The sequence below is a fragment of the Gambusia affinis genome, linkage group LG07 (assembly GCF_019740435.1).
Source record: "Gambusia affinis linkage group LG07, SWU_Gaff_1.0, whole genome shotgun sequence".
In the NCBI taxonomy this organism is placed as follows: domain Eukaryota; kingdom Metazoa; phylum Chordata; class Actinopteri; order Cyprinodontiformes; family Poeciliidae; genus Gambusia; species Gambusia affinis.
The window spans coordinates 23956360-23971339 of NC_057874.1; the positions used below are offsets into that span (position 1 = coordinate 23956360).

The 14980-nt window shown below is 35.5% G+C and overlaps 1 protein-coding gene across 4 annotated transcripts in view; it reads left to right on the plus strand.

Annotated features, from left to right (window-relative positions):
• Positions 1–14980, plus strand: part of arhgef10la (Rho guanine nucleotide exchange factor (GEF) 10-like a) — a 122350-nt gene that overhangs the window by 7976 nt on the left and 99394 nt on the right. For all 4 annotated transcript variants that reach the window (XM_044122199.1, XM_044122200.1, XM_044122201.1 and 1 more), the window contains exons 2-4: positions 672–935; positions 4118–4145; positions 13231–13370. In XM_044122199.1, the coding sequence (XP_043978134.1) occupies positions 674–935; positions 4118–4145; positions 13231–13370 (430 nt within the window). In that variant the 5' untranslated portion in view covers positions 672–673. The remainder of the gene's footprint in view (positions 1–671; positions 936–4117; positions 4146–13230; positions 13371–14980) is intronic.

Consider the following 14980-nt stretch of genomic DNA (forward strand, 5'->3'; position numbering starts at 1 on the left):
TCTGTATACGCAAGCAAGGAATTTGACTTAGGTTTCACATGCTAACAGCTTACAGACATTAAATATAAATTTTATGAGATATTTAAAAAAAGAAACAACTGAAAGAGCAGTATATAAATGTTTGTATGTACAGAAAATACTTTTTCTTCTTCCAAAATAGGTTGATATTGTATAAATATGCTCCTTATGGATGCACAAAAATACAAGTCTGAACCATTTTGTTTTTAAGTTTACAAAATTCAAATCACAGCTAATTCGGATTTTAAAGTACCAAATATTTATGACTGAAATTCATGCCGATATATTTGATATACACATTTTGCACATAAATATTCATTCTTTGCACTTTATTTTGAGCTGTAAGCTCAGCAGAAATGATTTCACATCCTAGAATAATTCCCTTAATTTTCTGCTTTGTTTAAAACTCCTTCATCAAATTGCAACTTTTTTTTTTCTTTTATTAGTGCTTGTCACACTTTACTTCATAAATAAAGCAACATCTCCCAACGTTTCACCCCTTTCTCCCCCCCTTTCTTGTCAGCCTACAGTCATGAGGGAAACTAGAGCCCACGAAAGACCCCCTGGAGGGGTTAAAAAGAAAAAAGATCTAATGTTAACTAATTTAACTGCTAACTAATTTTTAACATACTTGATATTGACTCTCTCTGCAGTAATGTCGTCTACGATATCTCACCAACCAACTAAAGATGGTGAAGAGGAGGATGATGAAGAGCAAGGGGAAGAATTTATGTTTGATGACAGCACAGATGAGGAAAAACCTCAGGAAGACGTCACCTCGGAATGTATTACACCTGTATGTGTGCCAAAAAATGACAACGAGGCATCAGGTGCTGTAGCTGCAGACTGCACAGAGCTTTTTAAACATCCACCTCCTGCTGGACCAGAGAGCATTGTGGCTTCAATTCCCGTCACTGGTAACTCATTTTTAGACTTCTATTTAAACTGAAGTTAAATAAATCTTCACTACTCATTCTTAGAGATGATTAAATGCTTAGTCTGCTGTAGCAGTGGATTATAAATCTTTTTCAGTATGGTTCATCTTAAAAGTTAGTTGCTGAACCTGCACAAGTAGCTGATGGTGCATGCTAGTCTCAATGATAAGGTCTTTTACACACACAATACGACAAGTCTTTATCAGGTCTCGTAGGATTTACAGTCACCAAAGAAGGTAATTAACATTTAAATCTAACTTTGCAAAATAAAATACAATTTTTACATGACAGAAGTTATTTTATCACCTCATGAAGAAGTTTCCGAGTTTGGTTCATTGTACTTAAAATAGTTAAAAAAACTATTGAATTAATCTGCACTGCAAAGCTATTACTTAATCTCCTTTGGGTTTTGAATTTTACACAACATGCATCTATTGTTTGTAAAAAGTAAAAGACAAAAATTAAAAAAGACATAATTACATTTGCAGATAGAAATTACATGTGATGTTGCAGAGTGTATCCATTTTGTTATGTTTTTTCTTAGCTTGTTGTTCAGCATTGATGTGTCGGCCCCATTTTCATTCCTTGTCAGTAAATCTGTTTACCTCAGATTCAGCTATACTAACCAAGGTAAACAAACGGTGCCAAGACTAAATAATAAAAGAAGACAGAAAATGCATACCAACATGTTCTCTTCAAATTTCATTTACACACTAAAAAAAGGCACCTCATTTAATGTTTCTAATGTTTAGCTTTACATTACTAAGATGATGGTTGCAAATAAAATATAATAGTGGAGCTTGAAAATAACAACAAAAAAAAGACAATAGAAAAGAACTGCACAAATGATTTTATTGTACCATCTGATACAGCCCATGTCAGACAAAATAAGCTTCTGTGAGCTAATTAGAAATGTCTCAATCAGCACCTTGGATCCCCATTAAAGATTTTGTGTTTGCCAAATTTGTCTCAATGTAAGGATTAATTTTCTGAAAATGCAAATTACATTACAATAATTTATGTATTAACGTGTGTATGAACTTTACACCACAGTCATGGTTCCCATTGGCTTGGGGACTCTGCAAGAGTCATGCTGCACTAAATATGGAGCTTTGAGAAAATCTTTAGAAATATCTTTAAATTACAGGATGGGTATTAACATATTAATTCCATCATTTTAGTAACATAAACTGTCAAAATTACATCTATAGTATATGAGTATAATGTAGTATAGTAGTATAATGAGCTTTTTGGACTTTTCTGTCTTTTCCATTGGCCCTTTAAGTGCTGAATGTACACTTATACATGTCTTGTGGGTTAGAAGTTGAAAACTTTGAATCGCTGCACTATTCTCAAAGTATTTTTTCACTTTCAAAATGGGTTAAAATATACTTATTAATTCTGATTGTTTCTTTTAATTAAGAATTTATGATTTTAAATAGTCATTAATATTTACGTCTGAGACATTTACAACATTCTATCATATTTGTAAAGAAATTCTTCATTGTTTATTTTTTGCAGAAGTAAATTGGGATGTTTTAAAAACATGTTTATTACATTGAGCATAATATTATTTAACTGTTGATCTAGTAATGACATAGTAACATAAACTTAAGCTGAAGTGTGTTCTGTGACCTCAGTAATAATACAACTCAAAACTTCTGAAACTTGACTGATTTCCAATCTAAGAGTTTTACATTAAGATTATATGTGTACATTATGTATTCACTTCCTTAGGAATCAGTATTGCTAGTGTTTAGTACACTAGCAGTAATGGTACTGATAATGATAATGACACATTATTTATTTATTATGACCTCATTAAGAATCAAAAATGTTGCATAATAATCATTTGATATATTCTGAAATCAAGTTTTCACACAACTTAATTTTTGATTAAGGCTGGAAATTGATCATGGGTCAGGAAAAATAAATAGCTACCAAATAGAAATATGAAGAATTTTCACTGGAGATTAACTCAGGAGAGTTCATAAAAAAAATCTGTATTGGTGGACAAAGAGTTTTTTCAGGGTCCTTAAGTTATCAAAGATGACCTCCACCTCTGTTAGCTGCAAAAGAGGATTAAAAATAAATGTGAAGTGGAGGGGAAAAATGCGACTCAATTATGCATAAAGGTGGAAAAAAATCCACTATATAATTTCCCTCCACTTGAGAAGGAGTTCCACAGTTAATTAAACATTGTCTAGTCTTCAGAAGTGTAAATCATTTTGAGACAAGAAAGTTATAGTTGTAATTAGCCAAAACCCACAAGTCCATCCATTTAACTTCTACCGTGCCATTTAACTGTTTATGAACAGGATAAATAAGCACATACATTGCATCAGTGCTGTAGATCATGTTGGATAAATTTGCTTAGAAATGTAGAACTAATAATTTTTATGTAACATGATTGATTTTCTGTAGTAATGAATGCATTTTATGTGGTTTTAAGCTCCACTTAATTGGATTTGATTGCTGCCTGAGGCAGTCAGCATTAGAGGGAAGAGCTAACTTTCCCCTTAATTGGATGAAGTTATGTGTAAGTATGATATATTTACCACATGGAAAATGGTGCCAAACAGGTGCTGCTAATTACACGGCCAGATAAAGCAGGGGATTTAGGTCTTGAAGAGGTTCTGTTGGACAAAGTGAAGCGATTAGGGCTTAATTAAAATGCTTTTCTACCACATCTATGTGTGGTAATCCGTTAAGTGGGCTGCTGAGATGCATGGGGGAGTTCTGTGCGATGATAATAATGTGTTTCGGAGGCCTGTTATACAACCTAGGAGTGAGAGTGGCTGGAATTCCGATCACCACCTCATCAGATGACATGAGTTTACTTGATTGGATCCAACAGAAATCGATGAGAGCATTTGTTGAACAAAACCTTTTATGTTCAACATTTGCAGCGGGAGTGCTCAACAACCAGACAAAGTCAGGGCTCTAATGCAAAAGCTGTAAATCAACTTCATACTTGGATAACTCCCAAAACAGATTTTTTTTCTCTTATCATAATATTAGTTCAAGATTAATCACATATTTGGACCTACAATGTTTTGATATTAAAAATATATATATTTACAAAAAGCTTGCCCTATGATTCATTTATTGGTTATAGTTTGTCTCATGGTTGCTGATGTTTCTTTCTTTTTTTTTTATTGTAGATGTTCCAGCCGCTGAGTCACCAAACGAGTAAGTTGCATTTGACTTTTATTGCATCATGGAGAAAACAACTAAAGGGTGGTGCATAAACGTAACTTGATACGGCAGCACAACACTCTTATGTCAGTATTCCAGAGATAATGTCATGCTCCCCCTCTTTCTAAACAGCCCACAGTGGGTGGGAGACACTATGATGTTATGCTACAGTATTTAACTGCCAGATAGTATGTCATGTACAAAGTGACTGATGCTGTAATGGAATTTTTGGGGGAAATCACAGGATTGTGTGATATTGCATGCAGTATTAAAGATCAGCTTTACTTATGTTTATGAAGCGTGAAGGTTAATCAGTTCAACTGTGTTTTAATTCATTGGCCACAGAAAATAAAATTGACAAAGATGCAATACAACAGATGACACATAATTAAAACATTAAGGTTAGTCAAGAGTTTATAAAACAATACACCACTGCTCTTCATTATTATCAAATGAATTCCAAAAACATCTAGTGTCACTCTAAAATCTTATTTTAGTTTTTTCTAGAAGACAAGCCAAGCAGAAACACTTTTTGGTTCAGTAACAAACAAGTTTAACATTCAGTGCATGTCTGGATGTAGCCTTATTTTTTGCCGGTGTTGCATTTATTGGTGATGGTGCTGATGACCCTGTGACCACAACAGTCCGAGTTGCATCTTACCAACATAAACAGCTGTCCATATAAACTATTAAGGTCAAAGCCCTTCTGAAAAGCACAGAAAACTACAAAGTGCACAGAGTAGCCAGTGTCTGCTGATAATAAGGCAGCAGCAGTAAGATTAAGTAGTCCACTGCCTACTGATTGAATTTAGTTGGAGGCTGTACATACTGCATCATCAATACTATACAGGGAGTATTTGTCATTTTCTACATTTTCTTCTTTTTAAAAAAGTTTACTTGTAAGGAAAATTGTAAGCAGTAATGTTAAACTGCTTGGGAAAGAGGCCTTCACTGATCATGATAAGATAAGATGAGATAATTGATTTGTCTCCCATGGAAGAAATCTGTCTTAGAAATGGGGACAAGACTGCAGTCAATCAAATTTAAAACACACTAATGCACAATGTTAATGTGCAAAGGAAAGCTCTGACTTCAAAGTGCATTTAAACAAACATACAGTCAAGCCTGGACTTTAGCACAGGCTTACCGAGGCTCCAGCCCAGGGCCCCAGTGTTTTGAAGGTCCTGAAAGACTTTTTATGAATGAATAAGGTCAGAATGCCTTACTTTTATCAATGGCGAAGAGGATTTTGGTGGCGTTGTTGAAACCCCACCAAATTCCCATATATATATATATATATATATATATATATACATATATATAATATATATATATATATATATATATATATATATATATATATATACCATGGCTCAAGCCCAGGGATCCACACCCTCCTAAATCTGGCCCTGTATACAGTACCCGTAAATGCAAGTCAGTACAATTGTGTAAGACGGTTTTTTAAAAAACTTGTCTTACTTCATATGTAACTATGAATTTAGTCACAATAAAGGATTTTTAATGCATATTAGATCTGTTGTAAGAGTCAGACTTAAGTCAGACTATGACAAGGTCACTCGAAGACTTTTTTTTATTACTGCTTTTAAGCCATTGGTGGATTTGCTCTGCTTTAGATCAGTATCCATCTACGTAACCCAAGTGTCCTTGAGGATGAAGTCACAAACTGATGGTTGTACATTCTCCTTCAGGATTTTCTAGTTGACAGCAGAATGAATAAGTGTGTTGTTGTTTCCTTTTTGAAATCATTTTTGTAGGCTGGTCATTACTCGGAAAGTTCACTGCTGTTCCATGTTATTGTCATTTCTACATAATCCTCTTTGGTAGTTAAAAGGTCTTTATAAATGGTTCTACAACCTTTTTTTCTAGACTGATTATTGTTAATGACTTAATTTATGACCTGTCATATTCATTTCTTTTGATTGGAGGATAATTTGTTTTAACCTCAATGTTGACAGGTTCTGGGTGTTGCTGGTGAAACTGAGCCAAAACAATTAGTTATTCTAAGTAAATCAATAATTTACTTAGCAATACAAGCATTATATTTCCACACAGGTAGGTTGGTTTAAATAGCTATTTCTCCTCTATAGCAAACATAACTTCCAAATATTACCTTTTATGCCAGTTGTCTTTGACTGAAATTGAAGTCTGTTTGATCTGAAACATTTAAATATGACTAGAAAAGCAAAGAGAGAGAGAAAAAAAACATTGTATGATTTGGACAAATGTTTTAATGTGTAATTTTATTACACTTTGTTAACTACCACAACCTGCAAGACAGTTTTCTCTCGTATGTGCTTTAGTTATTGAAATAAAAATAAAAGGGTAGGGCCCACACCGTGGCTCAAGCCCTCCTAAATCCAGCCCTGCATAGTATGGCCTGTTAATTCAAGATCTGAATTAGCAGGTCACACCTCAAAGAAAATTTTAAATTGTCATGGATCAAGAAAACCCTGCTTGTTGCATCTCTAGACTTATTTGGTCCTTTTGATTGGCTACATTGAAGCAACTTGGCTCTTTAGGACAAAACGTAGCTGTTGACAGTCTACTGTCTCTTTATTTTCTGTGTGAATGGTGCTCATTGTTAGGCTGCTCATGGGCCCTATACCTATACTAGTTCTGCAGTCCATGTTTTATTTATATATATTTTAAAGGTCTTTCACATCAGAAGTTTCATGGATTTATCTGCTTAAATAGATGACAATTTTACAATTTGGGAGAAATATAGTAAAAATGTCCAGAGAATTTTTCCCCCCAAAGTAATACAGTACACACTCAGTTGAAAACTAAATTAAATGCATTTGGACATTTATGTTAATACATCCATTTTGCATGTCATTCTGTGCAGTGGGTACATTTTAATACCACTGCATACTGAAATCTTGACAGTGATGTGCAAGCAGGTTATAAACTGGGACATTCTGTCTAGAAGGAACAGTTTTCTTTTTAGAGTTCTACTCGTCAGTGCTTTGAGCTGTATGAATAAAATTCCATCAGTCTTTATCATATTTAGGTCGTTAAAGATCGCTTAAAAGCCCACACAAAGTGCAAACCTCACAGGTTCAAAACAGGGTCTTTGGCTGATTAGAAATCCTTTCATGGCTGCGTTTTTGACAGTATGAGTGACGGCTCCATCAGCCTCCTATGAGCACCGCTGCAAGGTGTGTTTTGTTGTGTAATTCAAAGCACATTTCTGGCTGCCTGCAAACTGAGAGAAGGGCTAATCAACCCTTTAAGCTGAAAACACCGGCAGTACGATTAAGAAGCAGATGTGTCAAAATACAGTGCCATAAAGCATAACGTAACTGCAGTAATCTGTAGCTCTGAGAACAGATTTTCTGATGATTTAGGTATGATGCATACAATACTGATAAGTTAAGCATTTATTTGTGATGTCAAATCCAATCTTGCCAAGATACTCAGAAAGGTGTAATAATAGCAGTAAACATTCTGTCAGTCTTATGCAACATCTAAAATATTACATTATTTCAACTCTTACTCACTGTTTTTATATCTAAATATTTGTGGGAGTATCACCTTACTCTTGTGTCCATATTCAGCATCTGTCTTATCCATATCCCACACGCAGATGCATTCACACATACTCTAACATGCCTTTTAGACTTATTAAAATTTTGTCATGCTATAACCAAAATGCCAAGACAATTGATTAGGATTTTATTTTTTGTAGCAGAGCACAATTGTGAAGTGGAAAGGAAAGCAATAATTGTTTTTCAAAGTCTTTTTACACATAAATCTGGGTAGGGAAGTCTGCACACGTTAAGCCTCATTGAGCCGATACTACTCATTACCAGCTATTGCTGCAATACCAGCCTCAGGTCTTTTAGAGTTTCACATCTGCAGATGAACTTTTGAAAGCTAGTAGTAACCAACTCTGAGTTGCTGTTTGGTGTATTTCCTTAATTCATATTTCTTTGTTGTAAATGTATGCTTCGTACACCACAATGTTGAGGCTTGGTTTTAACTGTTGCTGGCACCTTATGCTTCATTTCCATTTATAGTTGGAAATGAACTATAAATGGTCTGTACTGTATTTAATGTTTCAGCTTGTCTGTCCCTTCCTAGACTGTACACAGACTGGGTGGATGTAAACAAGCGACTTTTAACAAAAATTAATAGTTAAATGTTTTCTGATCTGACTTGACATCGTCAGATTGATATTTTTAGCCATTGCTGTTTGGAAAATAGTTCAAAATTAGACTGAATGTACATTAAATTTAAGTCTTTCCTGAAATATTACTTCAGTTATACTAACCAGAGTGTAGTGGGTACAAATGAAAACAAGTTAAAGAAAATATTAAACGAAGTATAAACATATTTTTCTGGTCTCTCAAAAACAAAACCATTAATGGTTTTTAAGAGAAGATGTGAGAAATATTTCAGAGTGGTCTGAATAATTTTGAAATACACAGTTGAAATATTAAACTTTAGGAATGTATACACAGCATTACCGTTATAACACATATTATTTTGTAAGTCTCAGTGGTGTCCTGAACAAAGTGCTATCTTTGTCATTCCCTATCCAAATACTTTTTTTTTTTTTTATTTAGAAAGAAAATAGACCGTTTGAACTTTTTTCCCAATTAAAAATAGATTTTCTCCAAAGAATTAAATCTGTCTGTCTACTGCAGGGGTGCCCAAAGTCAGTCCTAGCGGGCCGGCATGCTGTATGTTTTAGTTCTCTCCCTGGTTTAACGCACCTGGATCCAGTGATGGCAAATTGGACAGCCTAAGAAGAACACTGACATGCTGAAAAGATTGTTACTACCACCAGAGAAAGAACTAAAACATGCAGGATGCTGGCCCTCGAGGACCGACTTTGGGCACCCCTGGTCTACTGGCTAAAAAGATGTATAACTGCTCTAAAATTACCTCACATATAACATTACTTCATATCACCTTGTTATGAAAAAAACGAAGCAAAAACTGTTATAAAAGGTTGTTAGCTTCCAGCCATAGAAGCGCAGTAAATGATCATGTGATAGTTTATTGATTCTTAAAAGGGAACAGGCTTCTTACCTTCCTGGCTCTGTGGGGGGAGGAGACAAAGGGGTCAGCAGTCAAAGTCACCTAAAGAACAGCAGCCCTGGAGCTGACTGACTGATGCTCTCTTTCTAAAGAACATTTTGTCTTGAACTTAAGGAGCTTTTATATTTGATTGCCCCAAGCAAACTGAATCATATCAGCCCACGTAAAACAATATAAACAAACTTAAAATAAATAAATAAATTCTAGTCATGAAGACTCTCTTTTTACACTGTGCTTTATATGCTATGTATGTTTACTTATTTTGATCAAGCTAAGAGATCAAGAAAAAAAAGCCTCACAGCATAAATCTTATTAAATTTATTGCTCTGCAGTTTTTAGGGGCAATTTGATGAAAACATGCAGGGGCCCTAAATTACATTATTTTGATTATGCCTCCCCCGCCCCACTCCCTGACTATGCTCAGAGGAAGTGTGCTCAGAAACCTCTACTCATAGCTGACTTCAGGGTTTGTGTTTTTGGTCTTTCCTGTGCTGAAAGGACTGTATTTTTATGCAGGTGTTAACCTGTCGATGTGTGTGGATATTTCTGCTGAGTGTATATTCAAATCTCTGAATGGCTGGATATGTGTGTGCTCAAATGTGTGCTTGTGCATGTAATAAAGCCACCATGAGGTCTTGGTAATTCCTCACACAGGGAGATTTCTGCTGAGTGCACATTTCCACTTTGGTTTTTCAATAGAGTGGCCTTTTAAAGGAGACCTATCAATAGCACTTTCCACAATCTAGGTGTTAAGTCTGTCAGCACACTCCCAAGATCTGTCAGCAGTTTTAGAACAATACTGCCAAAATTTCTTTTGGGATATTTTTTTCCCCCCATTACAGAAATATGGGATTTTCTTTTGAATTTGCAAAGGTAGCAACTTAGTTACTTATTGGCTCAAGGAAGCTTTATCCAACTGTGAGATTTGTATATGTGCCAATGTCTGATTCCTTTGGCGTCGCTTTTTATATTGTTTTTATTTTGTTTTCAATAAACACACTGAACCCAGCTGTGAGATGAAGACTAAAGAAACCATAAAAATATTCCACCACTGCAGCTGTCTTTCACTTGTTTGACCTTGTAGAGCAGAAGTTATAGGTTTTTATTCAAGCTTTATTTTTTCACAAAAATAATTTCTTTTTGCAAGCAAACTCATCTTTAGTGCTTCACAGAAATCTTTTTTCACAGCTCCTTTATTTAACATTTAACCTTGCTGCCTTAGTTAGTAGAACTTTTAAAGCTAAAATGTATAAGCAAAACTGCAAATGCTTTAGGAGTATGATAAGGTGCAGCAAAAATAAATATCCCGGGTGCTAAGTAAATGGAATTTGTCATGTCTTGACGATGTTTAGCAGTGGAGCTGTGTGCATTGTGGAAACGGTTCAATAAGAAGGGGCGGCAGATGTTTATGGAGCAGATTTATGACCCGAGAACAAACAGAGCTCTAATACGGTCAGCACATTGCTTGTGCACTTTTACAGAAACAGCTATTCCCAGGAGGGGGCGCTAAAACAGGTAAAGCCCCGGTGTTCTTCATGAAGGGAATGGAAACAGATGGAAGTGTGAGATTTGCATTCAAACAGCTCCCACTGAAGGCTGTGCTCTTCCCTGGGCTGTGTCATTTGCATTAAAAAATGATTTCCCCTCCCTCCTCTCCTTGAGCTACATGACTCACTACAAGTTGTAGGCTCAGATAAGTTGGGAAGGCGTGCGCAAATATACACCCGGATCGATGGCGAAGCTGCTAAAATCACTCAAACCTGATGTGAATGTGTGCAGTCAACCAGAGGATTTGTGTATCAGCATTGTTCTCTTTTTCCACACAGGCAATTTTAATGACAGGAGATCAGTTTATCGCCAGACTTGTGCTGGCAAATGGTTCTTTTTTGTTTTTTGCAATGGCGGAGATGAGTCTTATCATTTAGATGGAGATGAATTTTTCTGCACCAGGGTAATACTGAGCTCTCTATGGAAGCTTGACACCACTGCAACATTAAATGACTGCTATCACTGCCTCTCATGTGATTTGCTGGCAGAGCATTACATCTATATTTAGGTATGAGGAGATGGTAAACGCATAGTGAGAATTGCTTTAATGTATAAAGATGTCAATGTTGTACTGTAGAACTTCTGAAAACATTAAGAAATTTTTGTTAATCAGTGTCTCTGCATGCATCATTGCTGTTCCATTTGACAGCGCTTGTTGAATCCAAACATAAGAACACATCAGTCTGTTTAATAAAGTACTGATTAGGTGATCTTTTGAACTCTGACACTGGTGGACAGCATGCTGTACACATGAAATCAATGAATGAAAATGCATCTCGCTTTTGTGCCAATGGCATTATCATCTTCCCACACATGCGACAACATAGAATATAGAGTTTAAACCAAGATTAGCATAAAATGATATAATTTTTTTTTTCTTGGATAATTGAAAAAATGTTGTTTGTGTTGTACATAGAAACAGATGCTAAATGTGAAATCAGAAAAACTACACATTTTGTGTTCTTCCAGAGCTCTAATCTACATTATAATATATATCTATGAAATTAAAGCTTATTTTTAAAATGACCAGAGTTTGGCCAAAAAACAAAGAGAAAAACAAAACAGATTTTATAATTAATTCTTGTGCATATTCTTTTTTTCTATCAGTTTGAGGTATGCTTTTTGTTCTGATCCCAAAATGAAAAGTATGCAAAGTTTTTTGCTGTGTTCCAAATTATGGCACTTCTAAGTAGATGTTTACCTCATAAGTCTTTATCTTTGTTTTCCAATTCTGCTGCTGCAGGTGTTGTTCTGATGTTGCAAAGAGGGGCAGAATTAATTAGTTTAGACGGGTCTCTTCCATACGCTGGATGTTGTCATATTATCAGTCATGTGGGGGAGGATGAAAACTCACTGGCAGTGCAAACACAGGCACAGTGATTGCTGTGTCAACAAGATTTTCCCCTGTGATGTTATGCAGTCTGCTTCATTCAAAATAACAGCAGTTAAAAAGCAAACTGCTGCCATGACAGATAATTATTTGACAGCAACCGGAACAAGTTAATTTAAGTGTAACCTTTCCATGAGACTATTTACACACCATCTCTTGGGCTATTCTTAGTACTAGTATTTCAATAGTCTTTTGGTCATTGTCTTTGGTCAGTATCTCATTGTTTTCAAGGATTTTCTTTTTCTCCTTTTTAATTGTTAACCTGGTTTACTGATGTATATTGTTCAGTTATTTAAGAAGTTTGCAAAGTACTTCTTTTTTTGTTTAAGAACATCTGTACTGGCAGTGTTGCTAAAGTACAGCTTATTTCAACTTTTCTGATCAAATCTATGAAAAACACAAAAGATAACAGAGTTTGGCACATAGAATGGTATTTTCCCTAAAAGTGTTTATAAAACTCCCAAATGGAAATTACTGCCTTTCAAATGAAACCCCATGATAACTGAGAGAAAAATAGGAAAAAAAAATAAGCATTTTAACGCTTGATCTGATTTATTTTTTTATTTTTTTGTGGAGTTAAAATAAACACCTCAATATTTATGGGATTATATAGTCCAGAAACATTCAGTTTTATATATAGTAGATAACTTGCGTACTATAATGTTAAAACTGCACATCATGAACTGGTGCCAAAAGCTGCAGTGGCCATGTTTGTATTTTTTGCCAGATGTCATGTTTTATTTCCTTCTACAATACTAAAAGATAAAAGGAACAAAGCAGAAAGGCTGTTGTGGAGAAAAAAATGGCCAGTTTCCAACAAAGGGTTAGAAATATGGTCTTATTTCCACTGAACAAAAATAGATCCTCTTAAAGACATCTTTATCATTTGCAAGTAGCAATACGGGTTCCGTAAGACTTTAGGGAGTATGCTTTTACATGCTTGGATTGCAAACAACTATTTGACCCCCATCAACAAGCACTTAGCCTCCCCTTCCTCTCTGTGAAATTAACTTGTAATGAGGCACGCAGCACTCAGTGTTGGTTTAACTGTGCTAATGTTTGGGTACCTTCCAGGATCTCAGCAGCAGCAGCCGAGCTCAGCGCATCAGATCGTTGTTTGGGAGAGGAGCTTCCTGTGATGCCGCCGTCTGATTCAGGAGATCGCAGCAAAGAAACCGTTCAGGAAAGCTCTGACTCGAGGGACATCTCTGAAGGTACCAAACAAAATTATACTGACACTGAACTGATGTACCTTATATTGCAGTTAAAGGGTTTAATATCAGGCCAGAAAGATTAAGCCTACTGTAAGCTTGCCCTGGGATTCAGGCTCATTCCACTCATGTATTATAGTGTTCACACTGTGGACAGATTTGATGGAAAACCAATTGGACCTCCAGAGATGCGTAAACAATACTGTGGCCACACCATATAGAATCTGGCAGGGAAAATTGTGCACCAGTTGGCAATACACATTGCATGGTCCAACTTTGATCAAAGGTGGCAACAATACCACATTATACATCCTGGGTTAGTGTGTAACTTATTGATTGCTCCAATGAAAAAAAAACAAAAAACATGAATATCATATACTCTGATGTAAAGGAATACTCATCAGCAAAGCAAACAATGACTCAAACACGACTGTGTTCTGTTGGGATTTGATTTCTGTGCAGACATGACATGAATCCAATTAATTCAGGTTGAGGATCAATAGAGATCCATTTCCATGGGGAAAATTGCTTTTGGATTTTGACTCAGTCAGCAGGGCTGCTGTTATTTGAAAGCGGCTTAGAAATGAGAGATGCAAAGGAGCAATACTGCGCAACATTTTTTAATGTCGTCCTCCTCTGATGATTTTCATACACAGGACTTCTCATACAAAGTAGTTGAAAATTCAGAATTATATAAAACTTTTCTTTCTGACATCTATATTTATGAAGCAAAAAAAGGGAAAAGCAAACTAACTTAACACAGGGTAAAATCTAATGAGAAATATTTCTCTTGTATTAATGTTTTTATACTTGCAGCTTTGTAATTTTAGTCTTTAAACATCAGAGTCCAGAATGCATTTTGCATAATAATAACTTGCCAGCTTGTGCAAATTGGTTCTACATGCTGTCAGAGTTTTTCACATTGATCAAATATACTTTATATGGTTCATTATGAATAATGAAGTGATTCCTGTTTGAAGAAGCAATCATTTGCCTTCAGTCCTTTAATGTGGTCACGACACGAGATTGGGATGTTCTGACATTGATTTGTAAATGCTTCTCTCTTTTATATTTAGAACAATTCATTATATTTATAATGATGGAGTATGTCAACCTAGTGTTACTGTGCTGCCATATAAAGCTGAATAAACTATGCAAGCACAGCAAAGAACTTTCTCCTCACAAAACTTGAAGGAACAAGCGATGTTCCTCAAGGGACCAGTAGGATTTCTGGGCCTCCTAGATTCAGTTGCTTTCCTCTTTCTGCTGACACCTTTCTGATTGCACAACTAGGCAGAAGTGTATGAAAAGAAATATATTTTTTTCAATTATGAAAAAACAAAAACAGTATTAATATACATTTTTCTTCCCCAAGGGTTTCTTCAAGGTCCTTTAGAATTTTAGTCTGAATAATCCACAATAAGAAAGCACGTCTCCAGTAAGATTAATTAAAAACGGTGATTGTTGCTGTTCAGAGCTTAGAAGAGTGTGTAGACAAATCAGGGTTTAAAACCAAATCAATAAAGCTCACTGAGGTAAATTAGGCTGAAACACTCTCAAAGCAGTTAATGACAAATCCTGCCAGGCATGGAGATGGAATGGGTCAATAGCTC